The sequence below is a fragment of the Chiloscyllium punctatum genome, chromosome 3 (assembly GCF_047496795.1).
Source record: "Chiloscyllium punctatum isolate Juve2018m chromosome 3, sChiPun1.3, whole genome shotgun sequence".
In the NCBI taxonomy this organism is placed as follows: Eukaryota; Metazoa; Chordata; class Chondrichthyes; order Orectolobiformes; family Hemiscylliidae; genus Chiloscyllium; species Chiloscyllium punctatum.
Window position 1 is genome coordinate 82,948,549 of NC_092741.1, and position 14,375 is coordinate 82,962,923.

Here is a 14,375-nt window from a genome sequence, read left to right on the forward strand (position 1 = left end):
TTTTATATCATTTCACATAACTCTCACTGGCTGTTTTTATTCTTCCACCTAAGGTGCTTAGACATTCTAATTTCTCTCTCTTTTTGTTAAGGTCATGCTTGGCTGGTTGTAAAATTTTAACAAGCTTCTGGCTTACCATTAACCATCTCTTCTATTAACTTTACAGCATCCATAACTGCCTTACTTACCAGATTTTGCATTAACCTCAGAGTCTTTCTCTCTCAATGGAATGTCTCTTTGTTGAGAATAATCAATTAAAACGTTAAATGTATGTCACTGTTAAACTGCCACCTTATCTTTTAACCTTTTCCCAGCCCATTGTGATCAATTCTTTGTAATTTCCTTCCCACCCTTGAAATGAATGCAAGGATTTTACCTTACTGCAATCATTTTTGCCTGAAGGATGTCTACTATGAGATCATTTGTTAATTCTGTCTCATCACTCATTTCCAAATGGAAACTATTAAGACACAAAAGGTATTTGTAGATTAAAATAATTTCCACTAACCAAGCGCAACTTTTTCTTTTCTCTTTCATGTGTGTCTTGAGCAGATTCTAATGTCGATTGATGTAGTTGAGATAATTCTTCCATGCTGGATCTGAAAGTCTCTCTTAGATATCTAGTTTCCTCTTCAAGTTTAAGCTGCAGCTTTGCTATCTCCTCTTCATAATATCGCCTCTGTGATTCTTTCTCTTCATTTAAGGACTGCCATTACAAAAAAAGACATTATTACCTTGCAAAACTGGTCATATATTTCAGACCTAGCAGGAATTTATAAGAGTTAGGCTAGCTTAAAGGACATTGGTTTTGAGTATCAATCATCGGCACCATTACAATGTATTATATTTAGCTACAATTAAGAAATAGGAAAGATAACTGTAGAATTCAAGGTGTGATGTACAGGGAAAAAAGAATTAAAGGTAAAGATCTGGAAACATCACAAATAACAATACTGCAAAACTTTATACGTTTAGGCCAGCCTAGATTAGACCAGAATAAAGTTGCAGTATTCGTCAAAATGAGAATTATTTCAACAATCAGTATTTTACAAGGCCTTCAATAAAAATATCCCTGGGCATGTCGCCGCATTATAAATTAAGACATCAACTGGACCAGATGACCAAACGTTTGTACAGAGCATAGGTTTTAAGAAGTGCCTTAAAGAAATAAAGAGATTGGAAAAGTAGCTAGATATAGGTAGGGAAGTTTGGAGCAAATGGCCTAGACAGTCATAGGCAGGGTTACCCATGGTCAGCCAGATACAAAAGACGCGACAGAAATAAATGGAGCTCACACAATTTTGGAGTTGAAGAATGATACAGAAATATGGAGGGGATGGACCTTGGATGGAAACAAAATAAATACTTTGATCCCACTCAATTGAAAGCTAATGAAGGTTAGCAAGCGCAGGAATTACAAGTAAATGTTATTGATGTGAGTTAAGACAGTTTTGGACAACCTCAAACTTAAAGGATGCAGAATATGGGAGACTAGCCAGACATACTTTCTTTCTTGTCAGTCAAATGTATCAGTAGTCCTGAGATATGGGCAAAATCAGATACTCTAATGACTTTAGTAATAGGCTAGTGTGGATATGCGATTGGAAGCTTATTGTGGGGTGAAATAATATACCAAGATTGCAAACCTGTGGGTCATCATAGTGGCAGCAGGGCATAACACCTACAAGACACACTACCAGGCTCGTCCAACACCACCTTGCAAACTTGCCACCATTTATAAAGGACAAGGATAACAGATGAATGAGAACAGTATCAACTGCAAACTCCCCTGCAAGCCCATTGACCACGTAAGTACAGAAATTTGCTTGGAATTACTTTGCCACTCCTTCACTGCCGCACAGTTGAAATCCGGAATTCCCTTCCGTAACAGCACTGTGGATGTCCCTACACCCAAAGACTTCAGTGGTTCAAGGAACCAGCTCATCATTGCCTTCTTAAGGGCAATTAATAATGGGCAATAGATGCTGGCCAATCCAGCAGCACCCACATCCCATGAATGAATAGATAAAATGGACTGATTTCATCTCGAACTATTACCATGATCAGGAATGGAGTCAGTACTTGGGGGAAAGTATTGGAATGGGGGTCCAAATACCATGGCTTCATTTTTCCATATATTTAATTGGAAGAAATTTCTATTCATCCAATCTCAGATTTTAGATTCATTAAGCAAGAGGTGAGGAGTCAAGAGGGGTGGTGATGATGTACAGGTATATCACCAAAACATGAAAACTGCAGTGTTTCAGATGAACTTCCCAAGGGGAGAATAAGTAATATATTTTAGAAAGGCTACATCACTAATGTAGAAGCCAAGGAAAATAATTTAATTCTGAGAAATCAGATCATATAGCCAGAGTTAATAGATAGACAGTAATTTGGGACGAAGTCACCATACACTCCTTTAGTCAGAAGCAAATTGTGTGCTCATTGTAAAATACTGTACTCCCTGAAAGGACCCAAGTTCATTTGTGACAGTGCTGATTATTCCTGTCAGGGCCCCCCTGAATTGGATGTTGAGCAATAAGATACTGTATGAAACAGTTCCATTACCTATCTGTAACAGGTGTTATGAAAGAGATGTACAGCACCAAAACACACTATTCAGTCCAATGCCAACCTGATATCCTAATCCAATCTAGTCCCACCTCCAACACCCGGCCCATATCCCTCCAAACCCTTCCTATTCATATACCCATCCAAATGCCTTTAAATGTTGCAATCGTACCAGCCTCCACCACTTCTTCTGGCAGCCCTTTCCATACACACACCACCCTCTGTGTGAAAACGTTGCCCCTTAAATCTCTTTTATATCTTTCCCCTCACCCTAAACCTATGCATTCTAGTTCTGGATTCCCCCACCCCAGGGAAAAGTGTTTGTTTATTTATCCTATCCGTGCCCCTCATGATTTTATAAACCTCTATAAGGTCATCGCTAAGCCCTCAACGCTCCAGGGAAAACAGTCCCTGCCAATTCAAACTCTCCCTATAGCTCAAATCCTCCAACCCTGGCAACATCCTTGTAAATCTTTTCTGAACCCTTCCAAGTTTCACAACATCTTTCCGAGTGGAAGGAGATTAGAATTGCATGCAATATTCCAACAGTGGCCTAACAAATATCCTGTACAACCACAACATGACCTCCCACCTCCTGTACTCAATACTCTGACCAATAAAGGAAAGCATACCAAATGCCTTCTTCACTATCCTATCTACCTGCGACTCTACTTTCAAGGAACTACGAACCTGCACTCCAAGGTCTCTTTGTTCAGCAACACTCTCTAGGGACTTACCATTAAGTGTATAAGTCCTGCTAAGATTTGCCTTTCCAAAATGCAGCACCTCACATATATTTAAATTAAACTCCATCTGCTACTTCTCAGCCCATTGGCCCATCTGATCAAGATCCCATTGTAATCCTATGTACCTTCTTCACAGTCCACTACACCTCCAAATTTGGTGTCATCTGCAAACTTACTAACTATACCTCCTATGTTCATATCCATATCATTTATATAAATGACAAAAAGTAGAGCACCCAGCACCAATCCTTGTGGCACTCCAGTAGTCACAGGCTTCCAGTCTGAAAAACATCCCTCTACTACTACCCTCTGTTTTCTCACTTTGAGAGCCAGTTCGGTATCCAAATGGTTAGTTCTCCCTGAATTTCACGAGATCTAACCTTGCTAACCAGTCTCTGATGGAAAACCTTGTTGAACACCTTACTAAAGTCCATTTTGATCATGTCTGTCCTCATCCTCTTTATTACTTCTTCAAAAACTCAATCAAGTTTGTGAGAAATGATTTCCCACGTACAAAGCTATGCTGACTATCCCCAATCAGCCCTTACCTTTCCAAATGCCATGTGCATCCTGTTCCTCAGGACTCCCTCTACAACTTGCCCACCTCCGACGTCAGGCTCACTGGTCTATAGTTCCCTGGCTTGTCCTTACCACCCTTCTTAAACAGTGGCACCACATTAGCCAACCTCCAGTCTTCTGGCACCTCACTTGTGACTATCGATGATACAAATATCTCAGCAAGAGGCCCAGCAATCAGTTCCCTAGCTTCCCACAGAGGTCTAGGGTACACCTAATCAGGTCTTTATGCACGTCCTCCTCTGTAATATGGACATTTTTCAAGATGTCATCATCTATTTCCCTACATTCTATATCTTCCCATGTCTTTTTCCACAGTAAATATTGATGCAAAACACTCATTTAGTATCTTCCCCATTTCCTGCGGCTCCACACAAAGGCCACCTTGCTGATCTTTGAGGGGCCCTATTCTCTCCCTAGTTACCCTTTGACCTTAATGTATTTGTAAGAACCCTTTGATTGAAGACTTTCAATGATTGGTCTCTGTGGTGCTGAAAATCAAATCTTAAGATTTGGAATTAGGACATGGTTTTCATTTGCCCTGTAATCTTAAAATAATCTCTCTACACTTCTCCTTCCGTAAGGAAAATGAAAAAAAGAAATCCAATGAAAATATAATTAATTCTATTGATCAGGGTTTTTTGTGCTAAGACCTCTTTTGTTCAGCTAAACGTAATAAATGTTTTCCTTTTTATTCACTTTTGTCTGTATCAGTCATACGGCAGCATGGAGGCTCAGCGCTTAGCACTACTGCCTCACAGCGCCAGGGACCCGGGTTTGATTCCAGTCTTGGGTGACTGTCTGTGTGGAGTTTGCACATTCTCAGTGTCTGTGTGGGTTTCCTCCAGGTGCTCCAGTTTCCTCCCACAATCCAAAGGTACGCAGTTTAGATGAATTGGCTATGCTAAATTGCCCACAGTGTAGGTTATTAGTCAGGGGTAAATATAGGGTAGGGGAATGGGTCTGGGTGGGTTACTCTTTGGAGGGTCAATGTGGACTTGTTGGACCGAAGGGCCTGTTTCCACACTGTAGGGATTCTAATTCTATAAAGGTTTTCTCCCACACAAAAAGAAACGCATTTCACTAATGGGTGGAAGGTCTCACTTGAATGGTCAGGATCTATGGCCAACCCCTAGTTCTTTCATTGGAAATGAACCACCTCCTTGAATTCAATTGAATGGTCACTTAGGTAACAGCTGTGAAAGGGAGCCAACCATAGTGTTTTGGGTTTGGAATAACAGAGTGTAAATGAAGTCCGTTCTCTGTATCAATGCATAGTGTGATAGTTTGCAACTGTAGATGCTTAGTACTTAAGGCACAAGACATTTCAATGTTGCTGGGAGCCAGAAAGACGGTTAACAAAGGTGCTCAAGGAGAGCATCCAATCAAAAACTAAGGCAAACTAGCAGTAGGCCAAAGGATTGGGAATTACTTTTTGAGGAACCAGTAGCAGATGACTAAAATGCTAAAAAAAGGCAGAAAAATGGTGAAAGTAAATTGGCAAGAAATATAAAACAATAGGCAAGAGATTCTACAGGTATATTAAAAAAAACTAAAGGGAGAGTAGGACTCTTGGATAATGCAATTAGAGAATTGGGAACAGGGAAATGGCAGATAATTTTAACCAATATTTTGCACCCACCTACACAATGGAAGAGACTGTAAGCATCCCAAAGATTTCAATTAGGCAAGGTGCTAAAAATGAGGAACGATCTTATAACAATTCTATCATAAGGGACACAGTTGCATAAGCATGTTAAAAACTAAGGTCAGACAAGGCGGCCGGACTTCATATGTGTATCAAAAGGTTTTGAAGAAAGTGCCTGCAGAGATACTGGAGGACTTAGTCAAAAATGTAACATAACTTTTTCAAATCGGGTGGGGGGGGGGGGTTTGCATATGAACTGTACAACAACTAAAGTGATACTCTGTTCAAGAAGGGAGGGAGGCAGAAAGCAAGTAACTATATGGCAGTTAGCCTAATATTTGTCACTGGGAAAATCTGAGAATCCATTATAAAGGAAAAAATAGCAGGACCTTTAGGAAAGCTTCACACAATTGAGCGTTTTATGAAAGGGAATCATGTTTGATAAATTTGTTAGAATTCTTTGAACATTTAACAAAGTTAATAAAGGGAAAGCCAGTAAGTGCACTTGCATTTGGATTTCTAGAAGGCATTTGATAGGCTGTCACATGAAAAGTTTTGCACAAGATAGAAAGTAACAGTACTGGAGGGTAATAGCATTGATTGAGGATTGATCAACACACAGAAGACATAGAGTCAGGATTAATGGGTCATTTTCAGGAAGGAAAGACCTTACAAGTGGAATGCCAAAAGCATCAGTCCTGGGTCCTCAAATATTTAACTTATATTAATGTTTTGGAGGAAGGTACAGAATGAAATGTATCTAATTTACTGTTAAACTAAAATAGATAGGAGAGCATGCTTGGTTTTTCATAGGATTAAGTAGCAACATTAATTTGAACTTTACGTGATTGATTCCAAAGACCTACACTCATTTTTGGTCAAGAAATTTGTAAACAGAAATTAAAAATTCCAAACAATAAATGAACATAACCTTCTCAATAGTCAGTAGTTGCTGTCTCTGTTGCTCATCCAAGGTCTGGTGGTTGTCTTGCAAGATGTTCTTTTCTTCTTCAAGATGAGATAACGTCTCCTTTAATTTGCAATGCTGTGATTCCAGTTCCCGGATTGTAGCTTCAAGGGTCAATTGAGTAGCTTGAAGGGTTCCAATCTCGCCTAAACACAGTATGGCGCAGTTTTATATTTGTTGCTGAGTAGCTTTAACCCACTGTTTCAATACTGAAATATTCCTGACATCTATGCATAGCTCAGTGGTGGCACTCACCCATGTTAGAAGGTTGTGAATTGAAGTCACACTTCAGAGACTTGAACACACAACCTTGGAACTCCAGTACAGTCTTGAGGGAGTGCTGCATGGCCAAATAGACATCTTTCAAACAAGATTTTAAACTAAGGCCACTTCTGGCCACTTTGATGAATGCATAACAACACAAAGAAAGATCTACTCAATGCTCTTAGTAAAACAATTTATTAGCTCATCATTACATTGTTATTTCTGGGTTTGTCTGCAAATTAGCTATTGCATTTCCTACATTATAACAATAATTATGTTTTGAAAATTATTCATTACCCATTAAGTAAAATTTCAAGCATCCAGATGTGGTGAAAAGCAAAGCATATCTGTTCTTTCCTCTATCAAATTAATAATAATAAAATAAAATAGAATCACAGAATTGTTCCACTACAGGAGACCATTTGGTCCAAATGTATACAATGGCTCTCCAAAGTGCACCTCATGTAGTGTCTGCCTTCAACCGATTACCCCTGTACGCTATTCTCTTGTAAAATCATCAATAAAATAATAATGCAATTCCCTTCAGAACGCCCCAATTGAACACATCTCCAACATACACTCAGACAGTGCACTCCTGACCATAATGACACAAAAACTTCTGCTTTTTAAAAAACTAATTATTTTAAATCTGTGGCATTTTGTTCGTGAACCTTCCATGAGTGAGAACATTTTCTCACAATATAGTCTGTCCAGATTTGTTGCGATTTTGAATATTTCAATCCGGCCTTCTCTCTGCCCTCTCATCTCCATGGAGAACAAACTCAGTTTCAATCTATCTTTTCATAACTGAAATCCTTCACTCTAGGATCATTCTCAGAAACCTTTACTGAGCATCTTCAAGAGCTTTGCATTCTTCCTAAGGTATGGTACCTAAAATTGAATGCAACATTTCAACTAGTCTCATTGAAGTTCCACAAAACCTTCTTTTTCTCATAATCAAACATACTGAACAGCATATGCTTTACTAATTTCTTTTTCAAACTGTCCTCTACCTTTAATGACTTATGCACAATATACCCAGGTCCTTCGGGCCCTGTATTCCTTTCAGAGTTTACCTTTTATTTTATATTGTCTCACAATGTTGTCATACCAAAAGGCACCACATCAAATCTCTGCATTGACCTTTACCCGACAACTATTGACATACTCAATCAACTTATCTAGGTCCTTTTGAAGCTCTACACAATCCTATTCACAGTTTGCAATGCTACAAAGTAAAATATACCAATATGTTTTCTCTTGTGGCTTTTCAAAGAAATCTTCATATTCTCTACAAACAATCTACAACATAAAACAAAGAACTAAATTGCCATAAGTAAAATGGACATTCATTTTGCAATTTCGATATCAAAAAATGTTCTAGCAAGCTTTACAAAAAATTGATTAAATAAAAATATGTGGCAAGTCAAATAAAGTTATGAGAACAAATGTTCAAAGTTTTTTGAGAGTTATATTGAAAGGAAATAGATGAAGATGTAAAGGGGTTGAAGAGGAGAGCTGCAGAGCATGACACCTAAACAGTTCAAGGCATAACTGTCAATAATATGGCAAAAGAAAGGCTGTTGCATTAGAGATCAAAGTTAGCAGCATGGACCATTCTAGGTGTTTGTGTCGCTGGTGGTTGCAGAGATAGACAGGAGTGGAAGGCTGGGAAGTGGTTAATCAATGTAGGCCGGTGAGTACAAGGGTGGTACGTTTATGCAGAATAAGATAGGATTTGGGCAAAAGTTTGAGTTGAAGTTTGGTAATAGAGTTGGCTAAGAAAGCATGGGTGCAACTTCTGATAAAATGAGGGACTGGCAAGACAGAAAAACCAAAAAAAAGACTTGGGACCAGTGGTAGTTGGGCAAAGAGAGGGGAAAAGAAAATGCATGGGTTACTGAATAAATGGCTTTAATCTTAATGCAATAGCATCTGTGAGTTCTAAACACCACCTCTTCACAGGAAGATGATGATTGCACAGTCTAAAACATTCTAGCATGGGTAAAATAAAGTGTGGCATTAGGTCAACAAGCAGTCTTTTTTTTAAAATAAAAGTATCATTGTCCCAAGAGTGTTTTTTTTAGAAAAAAGGAAATGACAACTCTCAAAATGAGAATTTAGAGGACAAGGTAAATGCATAAAAACCCACTTGAACATATTGGCCCAAATCTTCTCAACTGGGTGGAATCCTTATTTACGATCCGGATCAGACAAAAAGTAACAGAAATTTTATGGTCAACCATCCAAGGCCAGGAGACTTCCAGTAGCACATTCCAGTACCAGCAATCAATGCAGGTAGCAGCGGAATGGATTAGTAGTGGAACCACATACCCATTTGCAGCCATAGCAATCATATTTTGTGTTTTTAAAACTACTTTGCCAGCTACTGACAAAAGGTAAGTGTTTATGCTAAGTAAAGAGATAAGGAACCAAGTGGGTGAAAGGGGTAGGATGCCACGTGGACAGTGACCATAGGTATCAAGTGGATATGAGAATGAACTCAGAGCAGATTTTAATATCTCTAATCTTTCCTGGTCAATTGTAAAGGTAGCGAAGTCAAAGCTCTTCCAAACACTTCTGATAGCAACTCAAATTTGGTGATTTTTCTTGAGGGTTCTAGACACCAGGTAACTGCCCATCAGAGGTTTCTCATACAGGCAGCTGCATTAGGATTTTTCCATGGTTCTCTGTTATAGTCATTGCTGAAGGGTAAACTATCTTACTAATAGGGCCCCTATTCTGGAAGTCTGATATTGCTCAGGTTCAATAACCTCAAATATTTGCTTGCTTTGAAATCAAACCAGCAGTTAATATCCCATTTTTGAGTTCAATAACAGTTAAACAAAATGATCAATTATTAAACATCTTTTGATTTGAGATAAGGTAGCGTTCAATTGAAATATACTCAATGTCTGTTCCCGACTATTGCTAGTTTATCAGTTGGTTTTCAGTGTAGCATACTTGTGTGTCCTGAAAGTTACATTAATTAATAAACAGCCTGCCCTGCTTTACAGAAATAAAACACTTCTTTTCCAGAAAAGTAAATTAATCAGCCATATAAACAGAGTGACTACAAGAACAGTTCACAGACTAGGAATTCAGTGGTGAGCAACCCATCTGAGCGTCCACAGCCTGCAAGGCTCAAGGCAGGAGCATGATGGAGTACTCCTCACTTTCCTGGAAGAGTGCAGGTCGAACAACACCAGAGGAGCTCAACACCATCAAGGATAAGGCAGCCCATTTGACTGGCACTCCCTCCGCTATCCTAAATATTTAATTCCCCCCTCCTCCCAAATGTCATGGTAAGATTTGAACCCACATCAGCTTGCATCTCTGGATTACTAGGCCATTAAAGCTTTCACCATTGAAGTGCCATTATCTCATCCTGCAGTCTTCACCATGAAGAATGTATGTAACATCTCAGATATAGGTGCAAATCAAGAAATGGAAGGGAGGGAAGAAGAAGAAAATTGCAATCACCAGGAATTGGTGCAGCTGCAGTCTGACAAGACTGATGGGCTTAATGTTGGAACTTTTTTTAAAAAGTGCCCAGCAAGATAATTGTGTGTTAGTTTTAATTAGAAGAGAGTCAGTGTAAGTTTAAATAGTGAATGTGGCGGATCCACATCTGCTGGACATTAATATGTTGAAGGGGCAAAAACATATTGCATGTGTTTGCACATGCCAGCTCCATTTCACTTGCAATTATTTCATCGCTTATTTGCAAGACATGCAGAGTGAATATACTTAGGTTAATATGGTGTGGGGAAAAAACCTTACGAAAAACAGAGAGCATATATGGGTGTGATTTTCTGTTTGAGTGATGAGTGGTGCTACAAGGATTAGTGCTGGTGACTCAAATTTTTTTAATAATGTACATAAACAAATTGGATGAAGAGACTAAATGCATGAGTGTTAAACTGACTGATGATAGGCTGTGAGGTTGGCATAAATTGGTCACAAAGAGATAAACATAAGCTATGTAGATAAAGATCTGGCTACTAGAACACAATGTGGTAAGTGTGAAGTTGCCCATTATCTAAACAGTGAGATTGCAGAGCTCTGAGATACAGAGATCTGGATTTCATGGTGTATGTGTCATAAAAGGTGAGCATGAAGGTTCAGTAAGTAATTAGGAAAGCTAATAAAATGTTATTGTTTATTGCAAAAGGAATTGAAGTAACAAGGTTTACAAGCATATAAAACAGTAGAAGAAATAAGTAGAGCCTGCTCCACTATTCAATAGAATTAAGGCTTGTGTTTTGAATTCTACATTCCTCTCTACTCCTGATAATCTTTGATTCCATGCCTAACAACAAATCATCTGCCTCTGCCTTAATAAAAATTTGATAATCTAACTCCCACTGCTTTCTGAGGCAAAGTCAGAGAACATTTAAAAAAAACCCTCTTCTGAATAGAACAAAGAACAAGAACAAAGAAAATTTACAGCCCAGGAACAGGCCCTTCAGCCCTGCAAACCCGAGCCAATCCAAATCTACTGTCTAAACCTGTCGCTCAATTCCTAAGCATCTATGTCCCTCTGCTCCCCACCTACTCATGCATCTGTCCAGACGCATCTTAAATGAATCTACCATGCCTGCCTCTACTATCTCTGCTGGCAACACGTTCCAGACACCCACCACCCTCTGTGTAAAGAACTGGCCACATGTATCCCCCTAAAACTTTTCACCTCTCACCTTGAAAGAGTGACTTCTCGTCCTTGAATCTTTCACCCTGGAAAAAAGCTTATCTCTATCTACCCTGTCTATACCCTTCACGATTTTGTAGACCTCAATCAGGTCCCCCCTCAATCTCCTTTTTCTAATGAAAGTAAACCTAACCTACTCAACCTCTCTTCAACAGGAAACATTTACCTCTATGTCCATTTTGTCAAGGCCATTCATTATGCTTCAATAACATAGATGAAACCAAATCACGTGCACTATACAGAGTATTATAGTAGAATATAAATGTGTTAGATGCAGTTCAAAGGTCTACTAGACTAATATTAGGAATATAAAAACAATGCTGAAAACCAAATACTGGATTAGTGGTGCTGGAAGAGCACAGCAGTTCAGGCAGCATCCAACGAGCAGCGAAATCGACGTTTCGGGCAAAAGCCCTTCATCAGGAATAAAGGCAGTGAGCCTGAAGCATGGAGAGATAAGCTAGAAGAGGGTGGGGGTGGGGAGAAAGTAGCATAGAATACAATGGGTGAGTGGGGGAGGAGATGAAGGTGATAGGTCAAGGAGGAGAGGGTGGAGTGAATAGGTGGAAAAGAAGATAGGCAGGTCGGACAAGTCCGGACAAGTCAAGGAGACAGTGCTGATCTGGAAGTTTGAAACTAGGATGAGGTGGGGGAAGGGGAAATGAGGAAGCTGTTGAAGTCCACATTGATGCCCTGGGGTTGAAGTGTTCCGAGGCGGAAGATGAGGCGTTCTTCCTCCAGGCGTCTGGTGGTGAGGGAGCGGCGGTGAAGGAGGCCCAGGACCTCCATGTCCTCGGCAGAGTGGGAGGGGGAGTTGAAATGTTGGACTACGGGGCGGTTTGGTTGATTGGTGCGGGTGTCCTGGAGATGTTCCCTAAAGCGCTCTGCTAGGAGGCGCCCAGTCTCCCCAATGTAGAGGAGACCACATCGGGAGCAACGGATACAATAAATGATATTAGTGGTTGTGCAGGTAAAACTTTGATGGATGTGGAAGGCTCCTTTAGGGACTTGGATAGAGGTGAGGGAGGAGGTGTGGGCACAGGTTTTACAGTTCCTGCGGTGGCAGGGGAAAGTGCCAGAATGGGAGGGTGGGTCATAGGGGGGTGTGGACCTGACCAGGTAGTCACGGAGGGAACGGTCTTTGCGGAAGGCGGAAAGGGGTGGGGAGGGAAATATATCCCTGTCGGTGGGGTCTGTTTGGAGGTGGCGGAAATGTCGGCGGATGATTTGGTTTATGCGAAGGTTTGTAGGGTGGAAGGTGAGCACCAAGGCCGTTCTGTCCTTGTTACGGTTGGAGGGGTGGGGTCTGAGGGCGGAGGTTCGGGATGTGGACGAGATGCGTTGGAGGGCATCTTTAACCACGTGGGAAGGGAAATTGCGGTCTCTAAAGAAGGAGGCCATCTGGTGTGTTCTATGGTGGAACTGGTCCTCCTGGGAGTAGATACTGCAGAGGCGGAGAAATTGGGAATACGGGATGGCATTTTTGCAAGAGATAGGGTGGGAAGAGGTGTAATCCAGGTAGCTATGGGAGTCGGTGGGTTTGTAAAAAATGTCAGTGTCAAGTCGGTCATCACTAATGGAGATGGAGAGGTCCAGGAAGGGGAGCGAGGTGTCAGAGATGGTCCAGGTAAATTTAAGGTCAGGGTAGAATGTGTTGGTGAAGTTGATGAATTACTCAACCTCCTCGCGGGAGCACGAGGTGGCGCCAATGCAGTCATCAATGTAGTGGAGGAAGAGGTGGGGAGTGGTGCCGGTGTAATTACAGAAGATCAACTGTTCTACATAGCCAACAAAGAGACAGGCATAGCTGGGGCCCATACGTGTGCCCATGGCTACGCCTTTGGTCTGGAGGAAGTGGGAGGATTCAAAGGAGAAATTGTTAAGGGTGAGGACCAGTTCGGCCAAACGAATGAGAGCGTCAGTAGAAGGGTACTGTTGGGGGCATCTGGAGAGGAAAAAACGGAGGGCTTGGAGGCCCTGGTCATGGCGAATGGAGGTGTAGAGGGATTGGATAGCCATGGTGAAGATAAGGCGTTGGATGCATGACTTATCTTTGAGACTAGGTATGCTTTTGAACCATAAGAAGTGACTTAATTGAAACATACAAGGTCCTAATGGGACTTGACAGAGTGGATGTGAAACGGGTATTACCTCTTATGTGAGAGTCCAGAACTAGAGGTCTCTTCTTAAAAAATAAGGGGTCACCCATTTAAGACATAAACCTATGCCATACAGATAAAAAGGCAGCCTCCTGGTGCTGGAAGACCAATACAAATTTCCTCTCAGAAATCCTGATAATAGGAAGTAAAATTGCTAACAGTTGGAAATTTAAATCTGTGTGTTTAGTAATTGGACAGCATTCAATAAAAGATGGATAAGCATGTTGTCACATTCAACAGTTATACACCTCTGGAGTTCTAAATTCCAACTTCAAAAAATATGAAAATGTAATATACATACCTTAAGAAAATAATCAACTGATGCTCTTTTCTTCCTCATTATCTAAACATTCTTTATACCCTAGATTAATTTATTTAAAAGTTACATTTCACAGTTTTTAAAAAAATCTGTAAAACTGAGGAAAAGAGTGAATCAAGTAGTGGAAGTAAACTTTTTAAATAAATGTGTTTTAAACAAAGTGGACATACTTGTTTTAAGCAGCAATTCTGTGGACTGCTGTTGAATGTGATGCTTACAAGCAAGCAGTTCATCTTCTAACTGCTGTTGTTTTGCAAGAGTACCATCAGCTTTCTGTTGATTCTCTTCCAGCTGTTGCTGAAGCATCTGAAAGAAGAGTCACCAAATTGGTAAAGAAAAGGCCATGAGCTACAACTGGACTCTCAACTCAATGTACTTTCAGCAAAAAAAGTTTAAAACAGAGATCCTTAG

The 14,375-nt window shown here is 40.3% G+C and overlaps 1 protein-coding gene across 13 annotated transcripts in view; it reads right to left on the reverse strand.

Annotated features, from left to right (window-relative positions):
• Window positions 1-14,375, reverse strand: part of fam184ab (family with sequence similarity 184 member Ab) — a 172,494-nt gene that overhangs the window by 106,878 nt on the left and 51,241 nt on the right. For all 13 annotated transcript variants that reach the window (XM_072555907.1, XM_072555902.1, XM_072555910.1 and 10 more), the window contains exons 3-5: window positions 14,135-14,270; window positions 6,476-6,657; window positions 509-706 (exon numbers count right to left, since the gene is read on the reverse strand). In XM_072555907.1, coding sequence (XP_072412008.1) covers window positions 509-706; window positions 6,476-6,657; window positions 14,135-14,270 — 516 coding nt within the window. The remainder of the gene's footprint in view (window positions 1-508; window positions 707-6,475; window positions 6,658-14,134; window positions 14,271-14,375) is intronic.